Genomic DNA, 27,816 nt, shown 5'->3' with positions numbered 1-27,816 from the left:
GATCTACAAATCGTACTCCGCTTGAGAATCGGATAAGAATTGGTGAAGATATAGCCATCACTGTGGACCCCATAGGGGAAAACACCATTTTTAGCCATCCCATCACGACAAATGGACAAAAAATCTAAAAAATATTTTTTCTCAGGATTTTGATGTAGAACGGTGGCGAATCGATCCAGAAATCGTGGAAAGATATAGATCAAGATCATTGAATAAAACACAAATTTTTCGATTTAGGTGAACATATATTTTATAACATAACTTCGGCTCTATACACGTTTGATATCGTCGTTACATAGGAGCATACAACGTAATTCGCAACATTGAGACAGTTAAAATTGGTTTCGCTACTAAACCTCCGATTCTTACTTTTTATGTATTACATATTTTGTTTCTTATTTGTTTACTCTCAATATCCCAGCTGTACATCGTTTTAATTGATTTCTTCGAGGCGGCGCTTTGTTGTGACAATTGAACTTCTTTGGTTTATATTTACAAAAGCATATGTCTTACTGCATACGAACATGCTACATAAATACAAGTTAGTAAGGGCTAAACTAAACTTCACAAGCGGCGCTTAAACATTAACCATTGAGATACATAACTTAGCACATGAGTCCAGCAATGCTTACATCTAAATAGTGGGTCGATCGGTTCGGGAATGAATATCAGAGTCGAGTCGGGCTTAGTTGCAGTCAGAGTCAAATAATATTTGATTGTATCTTAACTAAAGCTTAAAAGTCGAATCCGCATAGGGCGGGAACTTAGTATTACTCGGGGCTGGGGCAGTAGCTGCTCTGTTTTTCCAAAAATAATGTGCATCTATGGTGAAGCTCAATCTCTTTCAACTATTTTACAAAAATAAAGACTAATATACACTGTATTTTGTAAGACGTAAACTCAAGATTAAACCTAAAAACAAAAAACTATTCCTAAGAATATGTACACTCAAATTCAAAAGAATTCTGTTCCCATAAACAAGGACCTTTCACAGTATCATCCAAATGAGTTTTGAAAAATGTATATCATACATGCTATTCTTATAAACAGCTAATCATAACGAAATACGTAAGCAACGGAATCATCTTCAACATAAGCCTAAAACATCTGAAGGAACTGCGTCCTGTCTTGCATCCTTGCACCCATGTCAAGCTATGCCTTTATCCTACTCGCCCCGCCCAGTGCTCGGTCTTAGTCTACTTGTTCTGCTCGAATCGTTGCGCCAGGGACGCGATGCTGGATTTGGGCGCCGCTGTAGTCTTTACGGTGGGCGGGGTGGGGGCCGCCGCCCCGTTAAGCCGCTTTCCCGGAATGCCTCCAGCTGCTCCGCCGCTAAACGATGGCTTGGCCGAGAGCGGCTTCGGCTTCTGGATAGTGGCCGAGGGCGCAGACGTCGCCCCCGTTCCATTGGGCAGTGTTTTGGTTGTGCTTTTCACAAAAGACTTGGGACGGGAGGCCGAGTTGTTTCCTCCTCCTGTGATGCTACCACTGCTGCTCCGCTTGGCCTGGTGGAGAGCCACAGGGGCCACAGCCTGGACGCCGGTTCCCGCCGGCGGCTTGAAGCTGGACATGCTGGGAGGCGGCGCAGATTTGTCCGCCAGTGTGGGCTTAACCCGGGCCACTGGTGCATTTACAGCCGCAGGCCGATGATATGTGCTGGCTGCCGCTGCCGCCTTCTCCTCCAGAACACTGCTAGCCGGCTTGGGCGGAGCAGGTCGTTGGGGACTCTTGGGAGTATCTACTGATGGGGCTGCGGCTCCCACCGCCACTGGTTTGCCCGAGTACACAGACTCTCCGTTGATCTTCTCCAGCTCATTGACGATCTCATTCAGCAGCCCCATGTCACTGCCATTGCTCACCCGGTTGGCCACCAGATCGCTTCTTTTCAGGGTTTGGGCCGCCGGCGGAATCTCGTCAATTACCGAGTAGATGTCGTCGTTGGAGGCGCGGGTTTCCCGCTCGACAAACTCGCAGTCGTCGTAGGTGTTCTCCACTGACCGCTGGGCCGTGGAAACGGGTCGCTGGTAACCCGAGGCTGATGTGATCGAGTTCGTCTTCTTCACCACCACCGGTGGAGGCCTGGGAGGAGGCGATTTTGGCCTGGAGGTTCCACTGGAGTTATTCACCTGACCGCTCTTGGGACGCGGCAGCCCAGGTGGAGAGCGCATAGAACCGAAGGACTGCAAGGGGGTCTTCTTGGTAGGAGACCTCATTGATTGGGCTCGTTTCACCAGATTTTGGGTTTCCTCCTCGCGGGGAGTGGTCTCCGAGTCGGAGTTCGAGGACTCCGTCTGTGGGGCAGCCGGCACCGGCATGGGAGCCGATATCTCCAAGGTCCTCAGCCGCTCCCGGTCAATGTAGGTCTTCTCCTTCAGAGGAGGTTTCTCGTCCTTTTTCAAAAAGGAAGTCAACCGGCGAATGGTGCCATCGCGTTTCATATTCAGTTTGGGGTCCGAGTGAAGGGGCACTGGCGGAGGTGGAACGGAGCCCGAGCGAGGTGACACATCGTCGGTGCTGCCCTTCAGGGGTACCATGCTCAAGGTACTGGAGTCTAGTTTCGGTGGCGAAATAATGGGTCTTGCGGTGGATCCCGGATTGGGAGGAGGCAGAGCAGGGGCCGGCCGCACATAAGTGGCTTCCGGTTTAGGACTGGGCGGTGACTTGATAGCCGGCGGAGGAGGAGCAGCACGCTGGGGCGCGCCTGCATCTTGCTGGACGGTGGGCTGCACAAAGGCCACGTTCGGCCCACTGTAGTTTCCTGAAGGCGTCGTGGCGTCGTTCAAGGGCCGCAAGGTGAAGCCATCGAACTTTCCAAACATTCCAGCGGTGGTAGGTGCGGACTCGGTCGGGGACTTCAGTAAGGCGGAGTCCATGTCGTCCGTGCTGCTCGGCGTCGACTTCAGTAGTCCATTGCCAGGCGGAGGGCCACTGCCGTTTTGATTGCTTCTGGCGGTGGCAGGCTTGCTCACTCCCGAGGACTTTAGGCTGCAAGGACACGAAGAAGGGCGGATTAGAAATAGTTTCACGGAAGGATTCCGAAAGTTCAAGTGTTGCGTGTAACATACCAAACGTAAAGCGTGCAAAACCAAACACCAGTGATGGATCACCGAAAGATAGCTTATGGGAAAGGAGCTTATAGGAGCATTCAAGCAAGAAACATTCAAGTGAAAATAAAGCCAACACCAAAACAATTAACACTAAGGGTTTATTTTAAAAACACACAAAATCAGATAAACTAAAGCTAGAAACAAACCACAATTCAGGCTGTGTAGTTAGTATGTGTTTCAAGGCGTGAGGGGGCGTGGCGGGTTAAAATGAAAAGTTAATCTGAATTCGGCGAGCCGAAGTTTGAGGATATCCCTGCAGATCCTTTTGATAAAATAAGCACTAGTCCTAAATGATTAGTATAGATTTGGCAGCAAGAGATTCAAAGGAATATTCATTTTTCGATAGATATAGTAATTAGGTAGTTAAATAATAAGTAATTAGCTTAATTAATTGCTTAAAACCGATTTCACAACATTGTGTTCACAACTTTTGATTGGGTTTAGGAATGAAAATTGGAATTTATAATCAAAATTATTCAAAAGTCTATCTATCTATTAACTCTCATATAATATATATGTATCTGTATATGGTGTATATCCGTAGGTATTAGATACACACTCCCTATAGCTCTGCAAAGATACTTTGGTAAGATAAACTTTGGCGAAGCGCAGTCATGCATGTTGCAACATTTTGTGGCAGTGTAAGCGGTATTGGGCCCGGAGGGCTATTTTGTGGTGGGGGCGCACCTCGCGGGGCCGCTCTGTATGAACTGGGCGCCCTCGGTGAGCGCCAGCGGATTTGTGGTGGCATGCAACCGCGGAGCCGTGATGTCCAGCTTCCGTCTCAGTGTGCTGTTGTCTGTGATCGGGGGTTCAGTGTCGTTGTTCTTAGAATCGGAATAGGAGCTCGGGGCGGGGACAGTGGCGAGCTTGCGCGGCGGCATCTCGTAGCTCTGGCTCTTCGGCACTTGGGGCGGCTGTATGTGCACGTGGTGGACTGCGTCCGGATTGGACTTGTAGCGCGACAGGGTGTGAGTGTTAGTGATGGTGGCCGGGGCCGTGTTAATAACCAATGCCGGTAGGGAGGGTGGTGTTAGTGTGGGTGCAGAAGGTATAGAGGGTGCAGGACGTTTTACGGGGGGTGAGGAAGTAATAGTGCTGCTGTCGGGGCTGCTGCTCCCCTGAGAGGCGCTGCTGCTGATGGAGGAGGTCGTCGATACATACATATTGTCCTTCAGCTTTCCGTTGAAGAGTCCGCTCTTGTGGCATCGGTAGAGCAGCCAGCAGCAGGCCACCGCCGGCAGGACGAGGAAAAAGAGCACGTACAAGAAGCGCTTCAGGCCCGGGGATCCTGGAAAGAATACAACATTAATTGGAATGGAAGAGCTTGGTAAACTAGTACAAACCATTCGGATCTGTGGCAGGTCCACTGTCGGGAGAACCTCCAGCTCCCGCCTTGCCGCAGGACTCGCCTGCGAAGCCCACGTCGCAGTGGCAGTGCCCCATACTGTTGCATATTCCGTTGCCGTTGCAGTTGTCCGGACAGGCCTTGCCCATGCCGGTGGAGCGCACGGTGGCCACCGGAAGGCATTTCTGGTTCACACACATCTTATCCTCGCCGCACTTGGCTCCGTTGGGCGTCAGGCCCGGATCCGTGCTTTGCAGGCCCAGGTCCACCACGGCGGTGCGGCAGGCCACAATCTTGCGATCGTGGCTGATGTAGGAGTGCGAGAGCACAGCCGCCGACTCCATGCCGAACTCCAGACGCTCGTTCAGGTGGATGCAGTGCAGCATTCCGCACTTGACGTGCTCCGATTCACAGCGGAGGAAGGTTTTGTTGAGGCGGTTGTACCCACAATTGCCCATCCGGTCGCCGGCCATGTTCTTGTCGTAGCAGTGCTCAGAGTTCTCTCCCGTGGATCCCCACAAGATGCGGCACTGGTTGGAGTGGGAGCGGCAGTTTCCGTGGAAGCAGTAGGCCTGTCCGCCGTCGCAGGGCTCCGTGTCGCGGCGGAAGACATCGGCGGGACAGTATTCCGACTCGCCCGTGCAGTACTCCGGGAGATCGCACTCGTTCTCCGCCTCGCGACAGGCACTGCCGGCCATCTTGGGCCGACAGGTGGCCAGGTCGCAGCACTCGCCGGTGGCGCAGGAGGCGTTCGAGTGCAGCATGCAGGTGTGGGCGTTGCAGCAGGCATTCTGGCAGTGTTCCGGCAGGCCGCAGTCACACTGCTCCCCCGGCTCCACGAATCCGTTGCCGCACGTTGGCGACTCAAAGAGCCGCTCCGGCTTGTTCCTGAGGCAGTAGTTCATTCCCCGGGAGAAGGCTATGGTCAGCTGGTCGATGCTGCAGCTGCTCCAGCTCACGGGGACCACTGAGGTGCTTGAGGCAGCCATCACGCACTTCTCGTCCGGGCAGTGGCAGTCGGGCGTGTCGTGCTCCATGCCGAAGTTGTGCCCCATCTCGTGGGCCATTGTGGTGGCCACCATCGCCGTGTTGGGACTGTGCTGCATGCTCACGCCGCCGGAGTACTCGTAGGTGCAGATGGGGCCCTTCAGCGCCTTGCCCACCACGCCGCCCGCGAAGGTCTCCTTGGTCAGGAGCTGAGCGTTGTCGTTGGGGTGCTCCACCACCAGCTTGGTGCTCCTGTAGTTCAGGAAGTTTCGGAGGGTCACGTCGCCGTCGCTGGAGAACTCGATCTCGTTCGACTCGTTCCAGATCACCACGCCCACCAGGGCCACGAAGATGTTAAGGGGCACGTAGAGCTGAAATCGAGAGTATTTAGGATTCGTTCCGGATTTGGATTTATCTTTTCAGCACTCACCGCGTTGATGATGTTGGCCAGGTTCTTGCAGTGCTGGTGGACCTTCTTGGCGCTCTCCTGGAAGTGCTTGTACACCTTGTTGTCCACCACGATCACCAGCTCCACGTAGCTGGAGTACTTGTTGGCGTTGTAGGGTCCCCGGATCAGCTGGCTGCTGTCGTCCGTGCTGCGGCGCCTCCTCAGGAGCGTGTTCTGGAACTCCCCGCCATCCAGGTGGTGGAGGGGTGGCAGTGAAACGTCCTCCGGTAGTGTGTTGCCATCCGTGTCCTCGCCGTGACTGTGGTTATCGGTGTGGCCATCGTAGCCACAGGTGGCGTTCGTTGGGAGCCTGTCCGCCTGCCTGTTGGAAGAACAAATCGAAGGTAATTTGATATTTCCGAGGCCCACAAAAGAAATTAATAACGGAAGTGACCGGCAACCGGCACAAATATAATGAATAGGCAGTGTTCGTTCGGTCACGGTTGGGGATTCTCTGGTACAAGCGTTGGGCAAACACACCCCTGCCACAACAAAACCCGCAAATATTTGGAACCTACAGAAAGGCAAACATTTACGCAGCCCCTTTGCTGACTCAAGAGTTGTGTATCTAAATTTCAAGTAGTGGTAGTGGGTAACCAATGCTTCCAGTACTGAGGGATAGGATTTGATAAGCAGAGGGAGCCTTAACCTTGATGGATATCATACAACACCAGATATCCATTCCTTCCAATTGGACCTTCTCCTATGTTTCCAAACGGAAGCCCAGTCTCCTCCCAACTTACCTCAACAGGTAGTGGTGGTCCTGCAGGCGCCCAGTGCTCTCCACGTGGGGGTGGATGAAGTACGTCTCGCGTCCATCGAAGACGATGCCATCCAAGACGCCGTTGCAGGTGGAGAGCGCCACTATGGAATCGGGTTGACCTCGCACATGGCCCTGGTGTGGAAATTAAAATCATTATTAAAGCAAACTAAAGTAGACCTTTAAACATACCTGGTAGTGGCACAAATCAACCTCAGTCTTGGTGAAATTGCGCACCACGTGGTCGCCAGTGGAGGCGGCCCCGGTGGAGTTCTGGTAGCGCAGGAAATGCTTGTCCGGGAGCAGGCCATCATTCCTCTGCAGGTCGATGATGGTCCGCTTGCCCCCGTGTATGTAGCTCAGGGTGATTTGCGGCGTGTGAAGGCCGTCCTGGAAAGGAGAGGGGGAAGTTAACGAGATTAAGCCATTCCTGACCTCGCGGCCATGCCCGTTTATTTCATTTTCACATGCAAATTGCGGGCGTGTCGATGTGCAAAGGTGTGATGTCCTTTTCACCGTGGTGTTACCTGGGAATACCGCCCTACCACCCCATGTCCTGCGCACATGTTTCGGGTGGAAACTGCTTTGTGGAAACTAATTAAAACGGGCTTGGCATTCAAAACGGGGACTGTGCCCCCATCCCGCCCACCGAGCTTCAAATTTTGGACTGTTGGTATGAATGTCAATATCCTAGGAAGCTTTATATCCTTTTTTAAAGTGGGTCTATTTTTTGGCTACTTACGGTGGCGTCCAGGGTGGAGAGCAGGCTGCGCTTAGTGCGCCCATGTTGCACCTGGGGTCGTATCACAGTGTGAGTTGAGAACTCGTGAGTGGCAGGAAAATAGTCAGCTGGAATGAATGGAGGAGACACATTATTAGCGAGATGTAAGTTCTGTTAATTACAAGCCACTTATTCCACATTACTCCATGTCTGAGAAGGTGAACAAAGCTCTCTGCGGTATCTGGTATGTGGTGTATCTAATAGGCTTAAAGTCACGCCGCCAGGCATCCCAAACGCTGACAACTTGAGCCCCGAAATTAAGGCGCAGCGAACGGCTTGCTCTGGTAATCGTTTAACATGTTGCCGGCATGTTAAGATGCTCATGATAAGAAGAACCTACGTATCTCGGAGGCAGCACTCATCTGCGAGCCAGGGCAGTGCTAAAATTAGCAGTTTCATAAATAATATTATAGAGATACGGGGCCAGACTTTTGGACAAGTATTGCCCAGAAAGGCGTCTAATTAAGGCAGCTGCCAAGCAGCAGAACACGCAGATGTCTGAGACCCGGGCTGTGTATCTCGCAGATTCAGATGCGATTCGCATCTCCACTTACAAGTGGAGGACACGCCCGCCTCCTCAGGCCGGACCGAAGCATCCTCCGACACAGCATCAACATCAGAGTTAAGGAGCTCCCCCTTTTACCAAAAGTCACTCTCCAGCGCCAAATGTCACACGCGTCAGGGCTTTTTGTTTTACACGATGCCACAGCGCCCCGCCATGCCACAAAGTGCTGCAAGTACCCCAGAAAAAAAAAGAGAAAACAAGATTTTCGTATTTATTTTTACCACGCCCGCCGTTTAAGGCAGGCCGTCATGAAGAGGCTGTTCGGAGCGGGTTGTATATAAAAATATATTTATTTCGAGACTCGCCTTTCTTTTGTTGTAATTCCCCCGCCCACGGGTCTCGGATTCTGGCGAAAAGACTCCTGGGGGTCGGAACTGGGTGAAGGGTCCGTTATGGTGGCCTAAAGCAAGCTACCATATTCGGTATGCCACTAATTTCGATTCTATGTTCTGCGGGGATTACCACTGACGGATTACCTGGACTCCAACACAGAACAATAAAAGTATCTTTCGTTAATTTGGCATCAAGATTAATGGGTTCATTTTATAGGCAAAAGTAAACAGTCTGGTTTTTGGCAAGGAGGGACTGTTGGTGCCACGCAAATCAAAAACGAAATGAAATTCCAAGGGAGGCCATTAGACGGGGCTATGAATAGGATCTGGTGGGGGCGGCTAAGACTGCTTAATGGGTGAGACATCATAAAACAGAGCTAATGACGGGCAGACTAATGAAAATTCCCTTCGACCCATATCCATTCCCATTCCATCTGTTGACTGCGTCTTCCCATGTGGAAAGGGTACTTCTGACTTATTGTTTTCAGAAAACAATTAACCCAAAGTAAACTTGAGTGATTGATTGCCGAAATGACTAATGAGATGGTCGGACAAGCCCCTAAAAGTTTTCTCCAAAAGTTGTCTTCAAGAAGGTGTTGCATTTCTCACAAGATAACCAGCTGCCGAACAAAATGCACTCCTGGTGGCACTCTGTATCCAGGACGGGCATGACACCAGATTGTCGGGCAACTGGCGCCAGGAGGCGCCTCAAGGACTGTTGTCCTGAAACCTCCGCCGAGAGGAAACTCATTAAAACTAGAACACAACAGCAACGCCCACGCCCAGATAGCACTCGACATGGGGAAATCATCACTCGCGAGACACTTAGAGATAGACTTGTGTTTTCAATACTCATATTGCAGAAAGGTATCAGTAGTATCTGGTTAGTTTCTTTCAGTGCAGCCCTCGGAAAATGGGAAATTATCACACGCTTAAGCCAAGACCTCCGGATGGGCTTGGGTCGCGAGCCGGAGGCGACCATATGGTTCGGCGAATGGGTTTCCACCCGTCCGTCTACCCGTCTGCCAGTCCGTCATCGCCCGGGTCATAAGCGAGTGTTGATGGATTCCTCGCGACTGAAATAGGACAAATTACAGCCAGACGTTGCTATATCTTTCTTTGACGAACTGACGTCGTCGCACTTTGATGTTTCCGAGGATGTCGCGGCAAAGGATGCGTCTGGGCGGGTTTCTTGCCATTTGTTTGTTTGCTTTGAGGAATCTCCCAGGCTAGGCACATTTCAGTACTATATCTGCATTTGTCAACCCCCAGTCGAGCCAATAAATACTTGCTCCCCTCCATGCAGACCATGCTCGTATAACAATCAGCGAAGGCATCCAAAAATTTATTAATAACTGCTGGCGGCGTGTCATAAAAAATAAAGTGAATCCACTGGATAGCTTGGGGTTTTGTGAGTGAACTTGAAACGGGAATGTAGAGGAATATACATAGTGGATGGAATACCCATTCTATTCCCAGTTTGAATAATGAGAAATGGCCAACCTTTTCAAGTGGTTCTTCAATCATGGCTGGGAGGCATTTAAATATTCTAAATTATGACTGCCGGGCCTCGAGATATGCCAAACTCAATTTGGGCACTAGATCCCGGGTGATGGGATCATAAAACTTCCAACACTTTTAGGGAAAAATATTAATAGAATCTCGCAGCCATAAACAGATTAGTGCCGAGCTCCCCCTTCCGGGACTTCGATAAGGGCGTGGCTCCCACTCCCGGTCTCCCTCCCGATCCCCGAAAACAAAAATCGAATCGAATGTGTGGCTAATTGATAAACAAGGCGAGGAGACGATGACGTCGGAGTCGGGTCTTCGATTTTGAATACAAATTCAAAATGCATACGTAAGTCCTCCACCTCCTCCGCCTCCGTCTCCCGATGCATTTGTAGCCTCCTCCACTCTCGAGGGTAATTGAATAATAAAAAACTTGAATTGAAAACGCTGGAGAAATTCAAAACAAAAGCAAGAGACCAACCCCCAAAGCACACACGCACTCGCACTCGTCGCAATTTAATTAAATTGTTTTGGGTTTCCCAAATTGAAAAGAGCGTTTTCGAAAATGTTTTAAAAAGGAAATTATTTATATACGAACATCTCTGACATGTTTATGGAAATGGGATCTATAAAACATGCATAGAACTCATCGATATTGGTGTTCAGGGCATAAGTATGAGAAGGGAAAGTGGTTGAGATAATTTTAGACAAAACTCGTGCTTTGCAAAAATAAAGACATCAAGCTCGTTGGGGTACTTGGGGCATACTAATCGACTTTATCATCCATCTGCCAAATGGGCGAAATCTGGAGGTAAGATCTCTGCCTCGTGTTGGAAACGGTAGCCGCCTTTCACCTCAATTTTCACCTGACAAAAAGCTGCAGATTCGGTGCCCAGTCAGCTGTGCAACACGCAACTCGACACCCAGACACGAACATTGCCACAAATCTGGGTTAAGCTTCAAAACAAAGACTGCGCAGGCGCAACTCCAAGTGGGAAGATTAGTAGTTGCTGGCTTTAATACAACTCTTTAAAGTCCTCATTTGCATATTCAACTGAAGATAGGTTTTCAGAATTTATTTTATTGGAGGTACTTGGTTATGTTTCTCACGTCCCGCCTGATGGATTCCAGGCCAGGCTTCCTTTCAATTTATTTCCAGTGCGATGAAATAAGTGCTGGAACATGTTTTAAAATTATAATAAAATATCTTTCCAATCCTCTAGTTAAATCACTTTCAATACAATGTTTTAAGAGAAGCCTGCTTTTGCCAAGATCCTGTCAAAGGTCATTGCTAAGTTTGGCTTGCAACCTGGGCATGCTCCTGGGGCCCTGCTCGAGGGCATCGTTTGAATTATTTATAAGCTGCCCTCGCTCTTCACACACTCCGCCCCCAGCCCAGCCCCTGGTCCTCGCCAGGCACTCGGGTATAAATAAACTTTGGCCAGGGCACGGAACCAAACGAAATGAAAACAACAAACTGCTGAGAAATCAAATTGTAACTCGAGAGCTCCGCGACGACTCAGAGAAGGACAAAGGAGCTGTTGCAGCAGTTGCGGGCGTTGGGGCAGATGGAGTGGGATAATGTGGCAGCCAGGCCACAAAGCCGCTTTGTTGGAGTTCCTTTTCACTTGGTATGCCTCTCCGGGGCGTGAAAAGCACTTGGAAAGCGGAGGCTTGGCACTCAACAAATGGAGTTGGAAATCCTTTGCGGGGCGTCCGCTGTCGGATTTAAAAACAAAGAATCACGCAAGAGGAGCAGCCAAGCAAAGGCGCCAGCCAGCCAGGTAACTCTAGACCGTGCATCCGATCAAATCAAACAATCGAGAGGTGGGTCTTCGAGATCATCCCCGTGACTTTCAGTTTCTGGGGTCTGTGTGGGGTCTGCTCGAAAACTGGACACCTGTCTGTTTAAAAAGGGATAAGCTGCCTTCATTAGAGAGCCATAAAATGGACGCTGATCTGTCCATAAAATGCCAAGACATCTAAATAGTAGACTCCACTCTATAGAACTCTATGTTCGGCTCTATAAATAGGCCTGGGCCCAGCCCCACTGCATTTCTATTCCAGATACGTCTGCCTCATTTCTGTTGCACTTCCATTAAGTTTTTTTTACGGGCTTCCTGTTGATGCTCCCCCTCCAGTTAGCGGAAATTAATTGCCTACACGACTTGGCTGGCGTTGTGCATAAATTGTGCTCTCGAAGCGGCCATTTATATAAATCAATGGTGTCTGTACCGCTGACAGGGATGCAGGCCGAGGATGTACAGATGGAGGAGCCGTGACCCTATTCCGCTCTGGGTTACGAGGCTGTCTTGGTGCGAGTGCATTCAAATTGAAAATTCTATATTGTCTATAGTATTGTCTATAGCTCCTCTATGAAGCGTCCCTCTACCCTCCTGCCAATCCAAATTAAACCAATTACTTCCACACATCGCTGAGCCGAATCAGCCGAACCCTGCTCGGGAGTATCCTTCTTTCATTTCAGACAAAGGACCACAAATCGCAACTCATTGCAAATAGTTTCCATTGTGGAAAATCATAAAAGCATCTCTCCGATCTTGGCAGGGATTCATAATCTCCGAGCTGCACCTGCCAGCTGGCCCCTAGATAATTCAGGATCCTTACAATAGCCCGGCGGGTGGCCAGATGGTCGAGATTTGCAGGTCAGGACCTCACCCCTGGACAACAAAGCGTTCCGCTCTCGGATTTCGAGTGCAAAACAGCGGGCCGGAGGAGGGCGGCCACTGGGGACCCCCGGGGGTGAGTCAGGACTCTAATCTAAGACACTTCAATGACAAGGACTTCACAGTTTTCTGTCACTCTCCGTTTCTCCGACAGTGCCAAGGTCAAGTGCCTGTGCAATTAACACCCTGGGTAGATATTTTTCACAACCCGGAAGACCTAGCAAGTGTCTGCCAAGGTGAGGACCACCCATGGGCGGAATTCGCGCCAAGCATGCCAGGTGCCCTGCTCGAGGTGATCCGGGGAAAAGCCCAAAGGACAAGTGCAAATGCCAGGAATACAGCCTCAAGTACCATTATTTTTCCAAGTGTAGTTCCAGGCAGCACAACAAATCAATTTCGGGTAGACACCTACCGATAATCCGTGAAATTTCACACCCGCTGCGGTTGATTTTCATCAGGAGAGCTGTTACAGGTAGGTAGGAGATGTCGAGGGTCCTACCTGCCTACCAGTGCTGATGTTTGCGAAAGGATTTCGGTGTCTGAGACTCGTTTCTGTCCAGTTCCCAATCCATTGTTTACTCTGGCATTAAAGTTGTCAACTCTGCTATCTGGGCAGTGTTGTTTTTGTGCCGGCAGGTCGGCTCATAAAAAGCCAACAACCTGAGTCAGCCATTGACGTTTAGCGCTGATAAGGCACTCGTACTACAACTTGTTGTAGTTGGTTAATTGCGCAGATATCGCCTGCAGCTGCCCCGCCTCCTCGCCACTAGCTCGTAAAAGAAATGGGCGGCAATTAAAGCTCCCAGCTCAAAAGGTCAACAGGTAGATAAAGACGTTACCGTAAAAGGAAGGCTTTGTGGCTTTCTAGTCTTCGATTGGAACATAGATCTGTTGAGAATGGGTCTTCCACCTGTAGAATGTCAACATGAATGGGTATTAATGGCCTTATAATTGGGGCACATGATAAAGGCGTCTTCTTTGTTGGTCAGTCCTAACAAAAACTCATTTCCAGATGCTTTATAGACAGCTTGGCGACTTCCTGGTTACACCTCTTTGTCCTACATTTGATTGATCCCATCACACTCTGCTCCAGTCCTTATCTCGTGCTCGCATTCCGACTGTCGTCAGCTGGATGGCTGTATATAGGAAGTGGATCGAATGCAAATCCATATAGCTATATAGTATATACAACCCGAGATCATTATGATGTTGCTGACCGACTGACTGACAGACTGATTGGTTGCTGAAATAAATCTCAATTGAGGCAGAGTCACTACACTACTACAATAGTGGGCAGCTTGATTTATGTCATTTGGCGCCAAGTCGAATGACAGCTTCGTTTCATGAAACATTTTCCAAAAACTATACATCACTATTGAATGAAGGGCTATTAATATGTTTAACTTTATAGCACTACTATATAGATCTTAAAATTCTTCAGATTTCTTCTCCATATACACAGCTCTTCCTCAACTGCAATATTTTCCCGTTTTTGGCCCCAACTTTACGCACAATGCGAGGAGAGAAAATTGCACATAAACATTGTTCTGGCCATTTTGGGACTGCAATATTGTAGGAGTTGTGGCTCCCGGCCCTTCGGAGCTACATAAACTTGGCTGGCTGCCTCGGCTTGCGCTTCTCCTCCGGCCAGCGGCAGTTCGGGCCAAAAAAGGAAGTAAAGAGCTGGGAACGAAGAGTGTTTCCTTCTGTACTGCGGCCATAACGGATTTTTATGTGGTCATTGATCCTTGGGCGACGCACTCTCAGTTGCTTTCCAGGAACTGCCTTTGTTTGCAGCAACTGGAGGAAAGACTTCTTTACAAAGGAAACTCACAGAACATCTGAGACAAAGGGCGGCCAGTTGATGTTGTGGGCATGTTCGTCCGGTTGGGTATTTCCATTCGATAGCTTGGCTACCGAATTCTTACCAGAAGTAATTATCGTAATCTCAGCTGGGCCACAGAACTAGGTCACATCCGACACCCTAGCCTTGGCCAAACATCTCGGTGGTGTGCCAACATTTTTCTACACATTTCTTCAGATATGTTTTTTCCAGATATTTAATAGGGAATATACAGATTGCTTTAGAAAATGTACACCACTTCTTAAAGGAATGTGTCAGGGTGTACAAGCCACGGCCCCTCCAGATAGAGGATACCCTCCAGACTGGTTTTATTCAATCAATCTTTTTATGGTTTCCATTACCAGTTTGTTTGGAGCTTATGGCCTGGCCAAGAGCGAGCGCATGTCAGTCCATTTCGGGCCTTCGCGATGTGTCAAACATTTCCAGTTCATTAGCATTTTGCCAACGTCTTTGAGCTATTGGTTCATGGCCGGCCTTGACCATCTTTGGGCCGGGAATTTAGTCATCCAAGAACCGCTTTATAAAGAGCATGAGCATTGCCTTTAATTCTTAATTCTATTTTCCTGCCTCCATAAACTGAAACTCATGTGTGGAGTTTGAACAAGTTTGGAATTCGTGAGCACACTCAAGGGGCTAATTATACAGTCCTAAGAATAAAAGTCAAAGACCTCACGAGGACAAGGCCACACTTTCCTCCACCAGAGCCCGATGCCCCTAAAACGAAGAAGTTTGGCAAATATTTGTTGGCATGAGCCCATATTTCTGCAGAGGCATACACATAAAGCGAGTATAAGTACAATACTTGTTTATCGATTTTTTCGGTTGTCAAAGTTGGTTTATTCGGCACAGATAAGATTTATGCAAACGGCAGAAACGGGGTAGGCCAGAAAGTGCTCTCTATGGGTGGGTGGCTTCTTGTGGTTAGAAGGGAGGGGTCTGCCAAATAATGAGCACAGGGCGTATCATGACTAACAGCTGTTTGGCCAAAACAAAAGGCAATAATGCCAAATGACAGGCAGAAGTGCAGCAACAACTGGCACAAGAACAATACCCTCCAAGAACGGCATATGGAAAATCAACAATTATCATGGAACTGATGACGACTCAATTCTCCAACAGACCTGCAGAATGGGTAGCTTTTGGGGTCACCATTAAACTCTCAGATACTCTTACAAACTAAAATACCATTCTTTAGATTAGATTTGGCTTTTATTTTGAATTTTCTATTCCGGGCTGTTGTATTTCTGATAAAGACCTTGCGATTATACTTTCTGCCCGTTAACTGACCCGAATTTTGGTTCCAACCCACAGAATTGGCACAAGTTTCTACAAAGAACTTCTTAGTGACTAAAACCTTGGTGAGAGGCAACCTCAAGGGGCGATTACCATCTGGCGTGGGTGAGTCAGTGGCTTCTTCCACTCCTCCAGACAGGAAGCGCAGTCTTATGTCCGATGGCTTACCTGAAAGGAAGACAAGAAATTATTATTAAATTAGTATTGTGGAAAGGATTAGGAGAAGGCAGACGGAGGGCTCGGGATCAGGATCGGGATCGGGATGATTAATAACCACTCGCTGTGGTCTCGCCGGGAAAATTTCATTTCTCATTCACAGACCAGACTGTCTGAAACTTTCCCAAGATCCGTCAATGCCGCACGCACACGCGCTTCAAATAAATCATAAAGATCGAGTTTGAATTCCCCCCTATTTGGGGAAACATGTTTGAATCCCCTGCCCAGTTTTGTTTGCAGTGTAGCTCCGCTCACTTGTCGCCACAGCAATTAAGGCCCACTGGCTGTACTACTTGTTTAGTTTCGAGTGAAATCGATATCGTGGCGGAAAAATGGTTTCGATTCAACATTTTTGCGAGGCGAGTTTCAAATTCAGGCACTTCCCGCCCCCAGAGCAGACCGCTTTTCAAGGTCGATGGAGCTTCAGAATTTTGCCAATTAGATACCCTAGGCGGGCAGATACCCTCTTCCGAATTGGAAGAGCAAACAGCTCTCTTTGTATTGAAGAACCGACAAGAAAAGGCGCAAAAATGAAAGCAAATTTATTTTAATGATGTTATTTATTTTCGCGGAGCCCACATGCGAGTGGAATAACAACTTTTCTCCTTGCATGGGGCGTGACCTTCCAAACCACGCTGCTCCACGTTGAAATGCAAATGGAACCGAGGCTCTGGGTGGGATGGCTTCCAAAGCTGAAACAAGTAGTGTCTCAGTGTTACTACACCCATTGGCAGGGGCGGCACTTGGTTACCTAACCCTGAGTTCCCCTCGATCAAATTCAGCGAAAAGCGGTTCAATATGGAACCCATTGTGCCTCGCCCCTATAAAAGCTGAGTAAACAATCGAAAACAGATCGAAAATTATAAAAAATATATAAAAATTTGTGAAATTTCTTTTTTGTGTCCAGGTGGCCGGCGAACCAATTTCGCGATCGGGCCTTTTAGGAAAACGCCAATTAATTGTCATCACGGTGGTTGGCTTTTATGTTTATTTTTACTTTTAAACTCTTGTCTGGTTTTTTTGCGAAAATATGAATTTGGGCATCGCCATGCCGTTGGAGTTTGCGGTCCGGTTGGGCGGCTGCCGCAAAAGGCAGTCGAAGGAACGGGTTGAGTGAACGGATTTAATTGATTGGCTGCTGCTCGAAACTCGAAATGTCCAACTAATTGCTCTTCGGACGAGTCACTGGAATCCGTCAGAGAAAGACACAAAGGCCACATAATGGCTAATTACGGCGATGCGTTACTTTAATTAACCAAACGGGTCGCAGGACGAGGGTCTGAGGCTTTAATTAAAGGGCCAGACTAGGCGGGCGACCAAGTCCTCCCACTGCCGAAGCCATAAATTAAAAGTCTTCCAGAAATAAAATCCAAATGAAAGAATGGCGTGAGTGCTGCACAAACTTGTGGTAGATGCAACAAATAAAGGATGAGGCGCCTCGCAAGAAAACCTCTCTTGCAGGGAAATGTTGCTCTCCTGGCGAGATTTCCTGCCATGTCAATAACAACAACAACGACAAGAACAATGGGTCATGCCGGGCATGTCATGGACATTCCCCACCCACTCGTCCCCAAGGCCACTCGTTAAAGGCTTAGAGCCGAGGACGCAGCCAGGACTCGAGAATGCGTCGCAGTCGCCTCGACTGTGCCATGTGGGCTGTGAGCTGTGGGACGTGGCCGTCTCAAGGACGCATAAATTATCACTCGTTATCGGGCTCTTTGTTTCTGTTGTGACACAATCGATTACAAGGAATCTGGCTGGAAATTAATTGCGTGCACGAGGAGGGCAGGACCCGCATGCGTGGTGCTTCCAAGAACTCCTGAAAGATTACCCAGCGACAAGGACAGCTGAAGTAGCTCCTAAGGGAATATCTCGAGTCCTTTCCAAGGCTCATATTTTAGGCAAGTGAAGTGAGTGTTTCCAACCACATGTTCAATACCAAAGGGTTAAGTAGAAACCCAGTCAAGGGCAGCTATCAAGTGACCAACTATTCTGGCAAATCCCTCAAGCGTCCAAGTGGGCCACACTACCAAACAATAAAGAATCTATTTCGGGGCCTAAAAGTGAAATCTACAAGATCAATGCAACTTTCATCGGGTAATGGCTGAAGAAAGCGAACAACTACGACCATGACGAGCAGAAACCCACGGTTCGGAGAATCAAAAACCTTTCAAAGACCAGCTCTAAAGGCCGGAAGTGGGGGCCAGAGAGAAGATGATGCATCTCGCCGTGGACGTAATTGAAGCTAATTGGGTTAACCTTATATTTCCACTTAATTAATCCCGCCAAAAGACCCCGCAACATGCACGACCACTTGAGACTGGCGCTTGGCGAAAATATGTATGTACTTTCTGGCGACCGGACTGACCAGTTCGGACTGATCTTATAATTCTGCGAGAATCGCACCCGAAATGATTCACCAGCCAGTTCTACGAAGCGGCCCATTCGCTGTCATGCTAATGAGATGACTATACCCCTTTCGATCGGTGAATAAGGTATAGAATAAAGATGAATCTCCCTTCCCGGGGGGCAGAAGATGCTCCAGGGCAGACCTCGCCACCTCGTTGACCCAATTGAGTTGAGCAATTTCAGACGCCGTTTATTAGATTTCATGCTGGGCAGCGCAATTGTATCTGTATCTGTCAGATTTTCCATCCATCTCCCGCCCTGGCCAGGGCCTGACAATTTGCATCCGACAACGACGACCGGCACACGCACTTCTCAGATACTTCAGATCGTGTAACTGAGATGCTTGTTCTAACTGAGGCTGTCGGTAATTAAAGCGATTATCTTGATGGAGGTATTTGAGCAAATTAAGCCTATTTACAGGAAGTTTGGCCCACATCTCGGCTAGTTAGACGGATTTGTGATGGCAGAAGCTTCTGGGCGGGGTAATCTGGAAAGAATGCCGTCGTCTGTCAACCAGAAGACCGCCGGACAAACATTGTGCAACCCGATTGACAATTTGTCAGCTACCAAAACAACAGACAGAGATACAGATACATAGCTTATTCGCAGTTCCAGATACCCAGATACCGACTCGACTCGGCAGGGTAACGGAATCGATGCAGTTTGCTGGAATTGAAGCCACCGGGGGCAGGAAACTGGAGCGGATCAGAGGAGAATTGGGAGCTTCTTGCAGTGAAGTCTTCCAAGTGGACCCATCGGCATGCTCCAGTTGCTCCAGTGGCTTCTGTGCTGGATACGCTTCACGAGCCATTGATGGAATTGCACCACGTAATTGGCCTTTCACGTAATCCGCCATTAATTGGTCAGCGAAACTAATCGGAATTACTGCGAAAATGTCAGTAGAACTAACCCGAAGCAAGAGCCATTAAATCGAAAACAAAACAATGCCCGGGCGTGTGATTCATTGGCCTTTCTGAATAGACACTTTGTCAGCTGACTCAGGCCACGTGCAGCGAGTCGTCTTTATTAAACTTTTATAGATTTTATAATACGCAGGGCCCACTCCCCCTGACCAGGTTAGCACTAGAATATGGCGTGCTACTGGCCAGTGTTTAGTCGAATGAGTCATGACGAGTGCAGTTTCTTGGCAGTTAGTTTCTTAATTCGAAGTTAACACATTTTAGCTGCTTTCTCCATCAACTCGCCCAATAGACCAGAAACCATAGCCGACTTTCATTGCTTCCCCATGCCGAACACCCTAATGCCATAAATTTCTCGGGAATAATTTACAAAATAAGCTCCAATGTTAAATAGTGGTTTATCTGCCCGCCGAGCTATGAGTGCACTCACAAGTACATCCGGCGGATATATCGTGCCGAAGGGAGCTTTAATGAAATAAAGTTTTATTGCAACCATTCCGTGGTCGGAGTGCGTGAGGAAAACCGGCTCGATAAAGAGCCGGGCCCTCTAGAGGCACTATAGAGGCACTTCCTTTGCATAACCGCAGTTAACTAATGTCAGTTAATGAACTAACCGGGCCAAGAGACACGAGCCAAGTGCAAATGGGGCTTATGTAAGGAGACTTAATAGCAACTACTGGTAAGTGAAGGGTCGGCTATGGCTGAGGTTAGTATACCTCCATAAAAAATTAAAATATCAGATAGACAACTTTATTAGGACACTGCCAACACTACACTTTTTTGACTTGCGATGTAAGCATCTCGAGATCTTATTGGAAATTGCCGCTTCTGCTCCACCACCCTCCTGGCCTCCTTCCCCCCTGCCCCCTTGTTTTCATATTTATTAATTAACAATCCCGAACAATGGCGTCCACTCAGGCTCGAGGAGAGGCGCTGCTGCCCTAATCTCTGGGCTTTTGTCTGGTCCGTATCTCGGCTCTTCGGCTTCCAGATACTTTTCTCGACGGTTGGGGCTACTCCACGGTTCGTTGGCTCTGCCCCCAGTGTGTTGGAGTAAGTGGCTCGCGCTTATCACTCGGAGATAAATCGACGAGAGCATCCCCAATGTGCCTCAATGGGAAATTAAATAAAACAAAATAAATGAGCCAGTAGCCGGCCCAGATCGGGAGAATCGACACCACAGAGCCCCCAAAAAAATTAACGCCGGAATGTTAATTCAATGAGCACCTTTCTGGCGCTGTTTACGTCGCGGAGATACAGTTCTCAGATACAGATACATTTTTACTCGTCGGTCTATTTCGGGGATTGCTCTACCCATCAAGCATATTTCAAACATGAGCCGACAGATAGTGCCGTGACCTACCACAATTTTATGAGCACTCTGGGTGGAGGTAGTACTTTGAGTTTTTTGACCCAAATACTTGAAATATTACTCATTTTTTACATCTCCACAAGCACTCCATCCAACACCTCCCTGAAAAATCTCACATTCAGTTGGCTTCTGCCTGTAATTTATTTTTGTGTAAATAATTAGCTCCAAAAAGCACTAGATGCTCTACTAAAAACAAACAAAAAGGTAGACGGTTGTAGCTGTTTTAACAAAAAACCTACAAACTTTTGTGGTAAAAACGGGGATACACATCTGTGCACAGTGGAACGTAAACAGAAAGGTAGTGTTTCACAGTTCAGTGATCCCGAAATGTCGCCGCTTCTTCTGCTCCCTGTTTGGATTTCGAAATAAAAGCTCACCCACCTCCGCGGAGGGGCCGGGCCTGGGGAAAGTGTCCCGCCAGAAATGCATGAGTGGTTCTCGGTGCGTGGGGGGATCGGCAGCCCCACCAGATGACTGAAATTGCAACTGCAACACTCGAAATGCTGGCAAATGACTTGCAATGAAGGTGAATTAGCAACTGTCCAGCCCCTAAACGAACCCCAATCCGAATCCGAGTCCACTTTCAGCCAAACCCACTGACCATAACCAGGAAGCACTTTCCGATTGCATACTCCAGTGCCTACACTGGGAGGAATATGTACTTATTACTTATGAATATAAAGATTAGGTAAGTGTTACCTCTATAGAGGTACTTCCATAAGCAGAGGTAAGCCTCTTTATTTCTAGTTCCTATAATTGATGTACCAATGATCTTGGAGCCAGCTTTTGGACATATATTAACTAAATATATTTAAAGATTAAGTAATTCTTACCCAACAGACCAACTCTATAGAGGCACTCCTATAAGAAGACGTAAACCTTTAATGCTCTAATCTGGAATCAAATCTTTTCTCCAAGTGTCTATCGGACTCCCGGAATCACTCTACCGTGTTGTCGCATTTCCGTTGCGAAAACAGTGAGGTTCTCGATGTTGCTGATGCATCCCATTACCCATTTGCTGATGCCAGTCAGCGAATAACAAAAATCCCAATAGCTCTATGCATAAATTAACCAAAGCCCAGGGAGATGGAAAGCAGCGAGATACCCTTGGCAGAGTGCTTACCTCCATTAAGATCCCCCCCTCCCCCCGTCTTTATGATTATTTATTCACTTGATTGCTCTCGGCCTTTCACTGTCCTCTGAACCGCATCTCTGGGCACTTTACTTGGGTTCTCTTATTTTGATTAATCATCGAGAGGGCTTACCTTGTGCCAGCTTCTACGGACTAGCCCCGACCCCAGCCGGGCCAGGCCCCCTTCCCGCTATTCCCAATCAAGTGTTGCATTGGCATTGCAGAGGCGATAACAGCACCAGAAAGAAAACAATCGATGCCGAGTGCACCTCCATGGCTGCTCGGATTTGTTTTTCTTCCTGTGCACCGGCCTGCACTTCATCTCCCACAGCCCAGGCACTGCTCCGTTGGATGTTTAGAGGAAATTGCTGCTGTTGGTGCAAACAAACGTGATTTCCTTTGGCTGTTGGCTGGCATAAACAAAGTTATTCAAGTGCTTTCTTGGGGCATTCCGGCTGTATGGGGTGTCTGTGATTGCCACTGCCGAACAGGGCAGAACTGCTCCCCCCCTGAAGATGACTAATGCAGTACTGCTCCTTGGGGTTGTCAGGCCACCAACTCACCCTGGACTAGTGAGTACTAGTGGATATAGAGTCATAAATAACCAAAGTTTTGTTTCAGTTTTGGTCTCGAGAGTGGCGAATACTAAACTCATTTGCCGCACCCTCCTCCGGCCCTCTGCACCAGCCTTAATTTCGTCCTAATCCAGACCATGACTGATGCATGCACGTAACCCGCAACAACCCCGCACTCGGGGTGGTTATCCCGGGCACGCGGCCAGGTCAGAAGTGATTCAGAAAAGCCGCCACGCCGCACGTGTCCTCTTTCTGCAACAATTATATAGTAATGACCCACTCGATTCGAGGCGAGTCAATGTTTATCGATCTCCATTCAATTATTCAGCGCGGGAGCACGTATGACCTTTGTAGGAATCTAAAATTTACAAAGCATGCTGCAGGAACTGGGGACTAATTCTGCACACTTTCTAGTTCCTGGCGGGTCATGGGCCTTTGTCCAGGCTTTCCAACTACTTTGATGTATTGACATGTTGCCTTATTCGTCTATTATTTCTTAATTGCCGGAGGGGCTTGCCCTCTCTTCCCGTAGATGCAGACTTCCTGGCTAGAAGAGCCGGCTTTGTCAAGCTCTCCAAACACGTTCTATGAGGCGACGCAATTTATGCAAATGTCGTTCAATTCAGATCCACTAATATATGCATGCTCAGAGACGGCTTCCGTGGAGAGCCGAGAACTGGAGAACCGAAGACAGAAGCAGGAGATCTCGTTCCATCTAAATTCTTTTGACCTGACTCAATCAAGACGGACTTGAAGCTCTCGGGGAAGAGGTCTGTAAGTAGAAGCCACCATCAACTGGCTAGCAGTTGTCACATCTACCGGACTTGGAGAACTGCATTCTGATGGAGTGGCCTGCTCCCACGTTCTGGGCCAAGCCCGTCTGAGCCATTGCCGCATATTAATGATCCTCCACTGACTGGTGATAATGATAATTGTAAATGGTTCAGCTCGGAGCGGTTAGCTTGCCACATGAGTAAACAAGAGCCCGATAAGGAGAACAAGCCGCAAGTTGGGGGCGTGGTGCCTCGGAAAGTTTATCCAAGGCCTGAGAATTTTGTAAGAAGATTGTCAGAGCAGGAAGTAATTTTGTAAAAATTAAGTCAGAGTTGTGTTTAAATTCAAGAAGTAACAGGGAGCTACCCGAAATATAATACTGAAGAACAATTATCCAACTTTACGACCAGTTTCAAAGTAGTTTTCGACAATTATCTACCGAACCTCCTACTCACTTATGAGCCACAAGTTACCTCACCAGTTGCGGCCAGTTGGTCGGTATCTGAGGTTGCTGTTTTGCCATACAATTGCGAAAACGACATAAAGTTGCCATTTGGCGGCAGTTGGCCACAACGATCGAACAATGAGCGAGAACGAGTTGCCTCGAAAGTGGAGTTGGTGGCCAGAATGGAAAGGCTCGAGCGTGCGCCTCGGGCTGTGACCTTTTGCGGCCAGAACGACGACAATTAACTGGGAGAAGGGCAGCTTTTCAGAAAGTGTCGGGGCCAATTGTGGCTCGAAAGAAGAAAGTTTCTACCTGTCGGATAAATCTGCCACACGGTCGAGAGTAAGAGTGGGGCACGCCACTGCATTAAAAATCGATTTTTTGTCGTGAAGGGACAAACAAATGAAATGGGTTTGTCGGTTTTTTGGGTAAACGACGCGGGTACGTGAGTGAAGGCAGTCCGTGAATTTGCAACGAAACGTAGCCGTAGGGCGCTTCAGTTTCAGTATCTCTGAAATACGTGAGGCTTTGATAAAAGCAGCACTCTCAGATAAGCTAAACGCCCGACCTGCCAATAGCCAAACACCTCACTGCCGAGTGCCACTCATCCACCAAGTGGACAAGACAAAGCGAAACTACTTTGGTGATAACCAAGTGGCCCCCGGATGCAGGCGGTGGCTGGAGGAGGTGGCAGTAGGTCCCAGACAGAGCTGGAGGATGCCACAGTCTGTGTATCTCAATGTTTCTATTTTTCCAGACCAGAAGAAGCCACCGACGAAGGCAACAAAGTACAAGCTGGTTTTTCAAGGTTGTTCAAACCGGCGAGAGCTAACCGAAAGCTCCGAGTGGTGGCACAGTGGTGTGGAATCGAAGTTATTGTGGATATGGTAACCGTTTGTCATAATGAATAATGAATTAATAACTAATATTAGTAACTGGGTTTTATCCAAATTCTTACTTCTCATAAAAGTGATTCAAAATCTGGCCTTTTGAGGAGGTATTATTAATAATTTATTAATAATTAAGACACATTACTAAATGGGCTGTCAGGTCTTTGAATCATTATCAGATAATGGTTGAAGGCATTCCCATTACCGCACTTCATGACCCAAATTTCCACTGTGATTCTGACTAACTCGATTAGGCCCCAGGAACATGAATTTTTAGACTGTTGGTGGGAAAATGTAGACCGGGTGCTGGAGAATAGAGTTTTCCACTTTCCGTTGGACTCACCTTTTGGCTTTCCTCCGCCGCTCTCCGCGGCAGCTTCCGCTGGCAGCCAGCATGTGCTCTGCAGCACCAGCAGGAGCACCAGAGGCAGCTGCAGATGGAAACGCGACCTCTGTGACATCTTCGGCGGCTGGGCCTCGTGGTTGTTGCAGTTAATATTGGGGATCGGGATATTTGCTTTGGCTGACGATAGCGGAATGTGTGGAGACATCACATCATTGCGCTCCTCACACTTCCTGCTGCATTTCCATCTGATGGCCCCGAAGGCGGGGCTGTGACTTCGAATCAGGACGCGGGCGGGGGGCGGACGTTACAGATTCCCGTGCACCATTCGCGAATCAGCACTGTACACAAAGGGAAGTTGGAGACACTCGCTTTTGACGCGTAAACAAACAGGGGGACCAAAACAAAAGGCAGCGACAATCACTCAGAAGCTTTCTATTGGACTTCGTGGCGTTCTCGCTCCAGCTCCAGCTCCAACCCCACTTTTTTTTTTAATTTCTGCGGACTTTTATCCAATTTATTGAGCAGCACACACACACCACAGACACCGAATAACCCGCAATTGTGCTCCTTTCGACGAGTCTCGCGCAGGCAAAGATTTCCGTAGCGTCCGAACGACGAGTCTTGCAAAATGAATAAACTTTATCCACTGGATGCACTGGTGGGAGAGGCGGGCGTTTTTTTTATTTTCCGGCGCTGCCTTCAGGAAAATCGTGAAAATCCCAAGCAGACGAGCGCTGTCGTGCGTTTGCTTCGCGGCCTGGAGAAAGACTTACAGCTGGCAGTATTATTGTATATTTTTACAAGCATCGAAAAATGTTTCTATTGTTTATCTTCGGGAGAGCCTCGGCTTTTACAGAACGGCGTTGCCAGCTTGGCTTTTTTCCCGCCAAATTTTTTATGGCAAAATACCGTAAGCAATTCTATGTGCCCAGAGCCTGTCATGTTGGTTAATTTGCTAAAACTTTTACATTTTTTGCCCAGTAAATAAAAAAATGTTAAATGAGACTTGACTATTAATTAATTAATAATTTATTTGAAAATTTAGCTTTTTATGGCCATTTTAGTATGGATAAAACTTAAGATAGTTGGCAACATTGGCAGAGACCCGAACATTGCCGAACGGACTGTGAGAGCGAACGGCTGATTGCCGAGAGGTCGAAGAGAGCATGGTTTTTCTCTTTACACTGCGAGAAATTCTATTTATCAAATATTAATTTGGTATATACTAATTTGAAGACAATAACTTAATTTTATTACAATTTCCACCAAAATTCATTGGTGAAATCATTTCCACATAAACAAGTAGTCTAAAGTCTAAAATACTGAATAATACTGTAGCAATAAAAATCAAGTTTGGAATGGTTTGGAATGCTGGTATTTTCTGTAAAAGCAACCAGTGTAAGTGCTGTAAAATTCATATGTTTCAAACGTTTTGAAACACTTGGTGCTTTTTTCGTCCCTAAAACAAAATATTTGTTTATGTTCGTACAAATTGTAATTTAAGGGCTTGTAACTCGCCGAGATACAAAAATGGCGCTGCAATGTCGAGCCTGTGGTACCGAGGCTTTCGACACCAGCACCACGTATCTGTATGGTCCCGACAGCGCCAAATTGTTACTAAATTTGGAATTAATTTCGGGCACAACGGTAAATATAATTTGATGCATGAAGAACGATTTGATGTTACTTTTAATAATGGCTCCTCTGCAAACCTCCTCGATTACAGCTCCCCAATGAACCAGAACTGCCCAGTCACATATGCGCTTGCTGCGTCCTGGAACTGCAGCAAGCGGTTGCCTTCAGGGACCGCTGTCTCCAAACGCAAAGGGAACTGCAGCCCTTGCAATGTCCGACTACGCCGGAACTGATATCAGGTCCCGAGGAGTCCGTGGATGTCAAGATAGAGTGCAGTGTCGATGCGCTGCCAGATTTTATGATGGAAACTTCATTCGTTGAGGGGGAAGGAGCAGAGGATGACGTCTCCAGCGAAGAATCGGAAAGCCAACCGGTGGAAGACGCATCCGAATACGATCCCTTGAAGCAGCAACTTGAAATCCATCCAGAGTATCAACTGCCTGTCTTGCCTAAAAGGGGTCGAGGTCGTCCTAGAAAATACCCACCCAAGCCTCCCAAAGAGAAGAAGGCCGTAGTGTCGTGGAAGAACCTGTCCAAAGAGGAGATTGCGGAGCGGAGACGACAGTATCAGTACTGCAACGATGTCTGCGAATTGTGCGGCCGGAAATTCAAGTACAAGAGCAACTTTAAGCTTCACATGATGACCCACACGGGCGAAAAGCCCTTCACCTGCGAGGATTGCGGAAAACACTTTTACACCGAGCATTTGAAAGTGAAGCACCACCGCGTTGTACACGAGGGCCTAAAACCCTACCCCTGCCGCTATTGCGAAAGATTTTTCGGTACCACTGGCCACCGTACCAAACACGAGAGGTAAGAGTTAGCTTCTCCAGGTCATATCACTTTAATACAATTTTTTAATTTAAGGACTCACACCAATATCCGCCCATACAAGTGCAACGAATGTGGCAAATCCTTCATTTCGTCGGACAAACTAAAGCGCCACCAGCTCATCCACTCCGGCATACGGGCATTTGCGTGAGTACCATTGCAAGGGGTTTTTAGGCCAATTAATAAGTGACTTTGTTTCAGCTGCACCATATGCAACCAGACTTTTCAGCGCAATACTCATCTTAAGCAGCACCTGCGGTCTAAGACTCATAAGGCCAGGGAAGATTCGTTAAAAGGTGTGGTCGAGCGGAAGACCAGTGTGGTCGAGCGGAAGCCCAGACGGTCCAGATACGATGGACTGGCTGCTTTTGTTGATTAAGTTACACATTCCTCTCTAACTTTACTACCGTCGTTAGGTTTGTTTTCTTGTATAAATTTATAAAATAGGGCTCAAGTTATCATAAATAAAAGTTTGATTTAAAATATTGTGCCTCGTTTCATGTTGAGGTGTTTATTGAATGCCATAATTTGTTATTTTTGTAAAGGTGCTTATTTTAATTCAAAAAGTGGCGGTTTTGGGATTAACAGAATGT

At 47.9% G+C, this 27,816-nt stretch overlaps 2 protein-coding genes across 2 annotated transcripts; one reads left to right on the top strand and one right to left on the bottom strand.

The window, feature by feature from the left end:
• Positions 1-224: 224 nt before the first annotated feature.
• Meltrin (meltrin) lies at positions 225-25,577 on the bottom strand. The gene is made up of 8 exons (XM_017235838.3): positions 24,755-25,577; positions 7,393-7,499; positions 6,843-7,040; positions 6,634-6,785; positions 5,873-6,212; positions 4,454-5,813; positions 4,272-4,398; positions 225-2,985 (listed from the first exon to the last, which is right to left on the bottom strand). Exons 1-8 carry the CDS (start codon positions 24,960-24,962, stop codon positions 1,197-1,199), a joined length of 4,281 nt encoding a protein of 1,426 aa, XP_017091327.2. The 5' UTR covers positions 24,963-25,577; the 3' UTR covers positions 225-1,196.
• Positions 25,578-26,175: 598 nt separating this feature from the next.
• Positions 26,176-27,706, top strand: LOC108121535 (transcription factor Ouib-like). The gene is made up of 4 exons (XM_017235678.3): positions 26,176-26,404; positions 26,484-27,205; positions 27,260-27,370; positions 27,425-27,706. Exons 1-4 carry the CDS (start codon positions 26,288-26,290, stop codon positions 27,600-27,602), a joined length of 1,128 nt encoding a protein of 375 aa, XP_017091167.2. The 5' UTR covers positions 26,176-26,287; the 3' UTR covers positions 27,603-27,706.
• The last annotated feature ends 110 nt before the right edge of the window (positions 27,707-27,816 follow it).

Source organism: Drosophila bipectinata, chromosome 3R (genome assembly GCF_030179905.1).
Source record: "Drosophila bipectinata strain 14024-0381.07 chromosome 3R, DbipHiC1v2, whole genome shotgun sequence".
NCBI lineage: Eukaryota > Metazoa > Arthropoda > Insecta > Diptera > Drosophilidae > Drosophila > Drosophila bipectinata.
The sequence above is the reverse complement of the archived record's forward strand: the minus strand, read 5'-3'. Positions and strand labels throughout refer to the sequence as shown.

Coding starts and splice junctions, on each gene's coding strand:
- Meltrin (XM_017235838.3), bottom strand. CDS start 24,962: ATGTCTCCACACATTCCGCTATCGTCAGCCAAAGCAAATATCCCGATC. Junction 7,500..24,754: donor CGGCGGAGGAAAGCCAAAAG/GTGAGTCCAACG, acceptor CATTCATTCCAG/CTGACTATTTTCCTGCCACT. Junction 5,814..5,872: donor TGGCCAACATCATCAACGCG/GTGAGTGCTGAA, acceptor TCTCGATTTCAG/CTCTACGTGCCCCTTAACAT.
- LOC108121535 (XM_017235678.3), top strand. CDS start 26,288: ATGGCGCTGCAATGTCGAGCCTGTGGTACCGAGGCTTTCGACACCAGC. Junction 26,405..26,483: donor AATTAATTTCGGGCACAACG/GTAAATATAATT, acceptor CCTCGATTACAG/CTCCCCAATGAACCAGAACT. Junction 27,371..27,424: donor TCCGGCATACGGGCATTTGC/GTGAGTACCATT, acceptor ACTTTGTTTCAG/CTGCACCATATGCAACCAGA.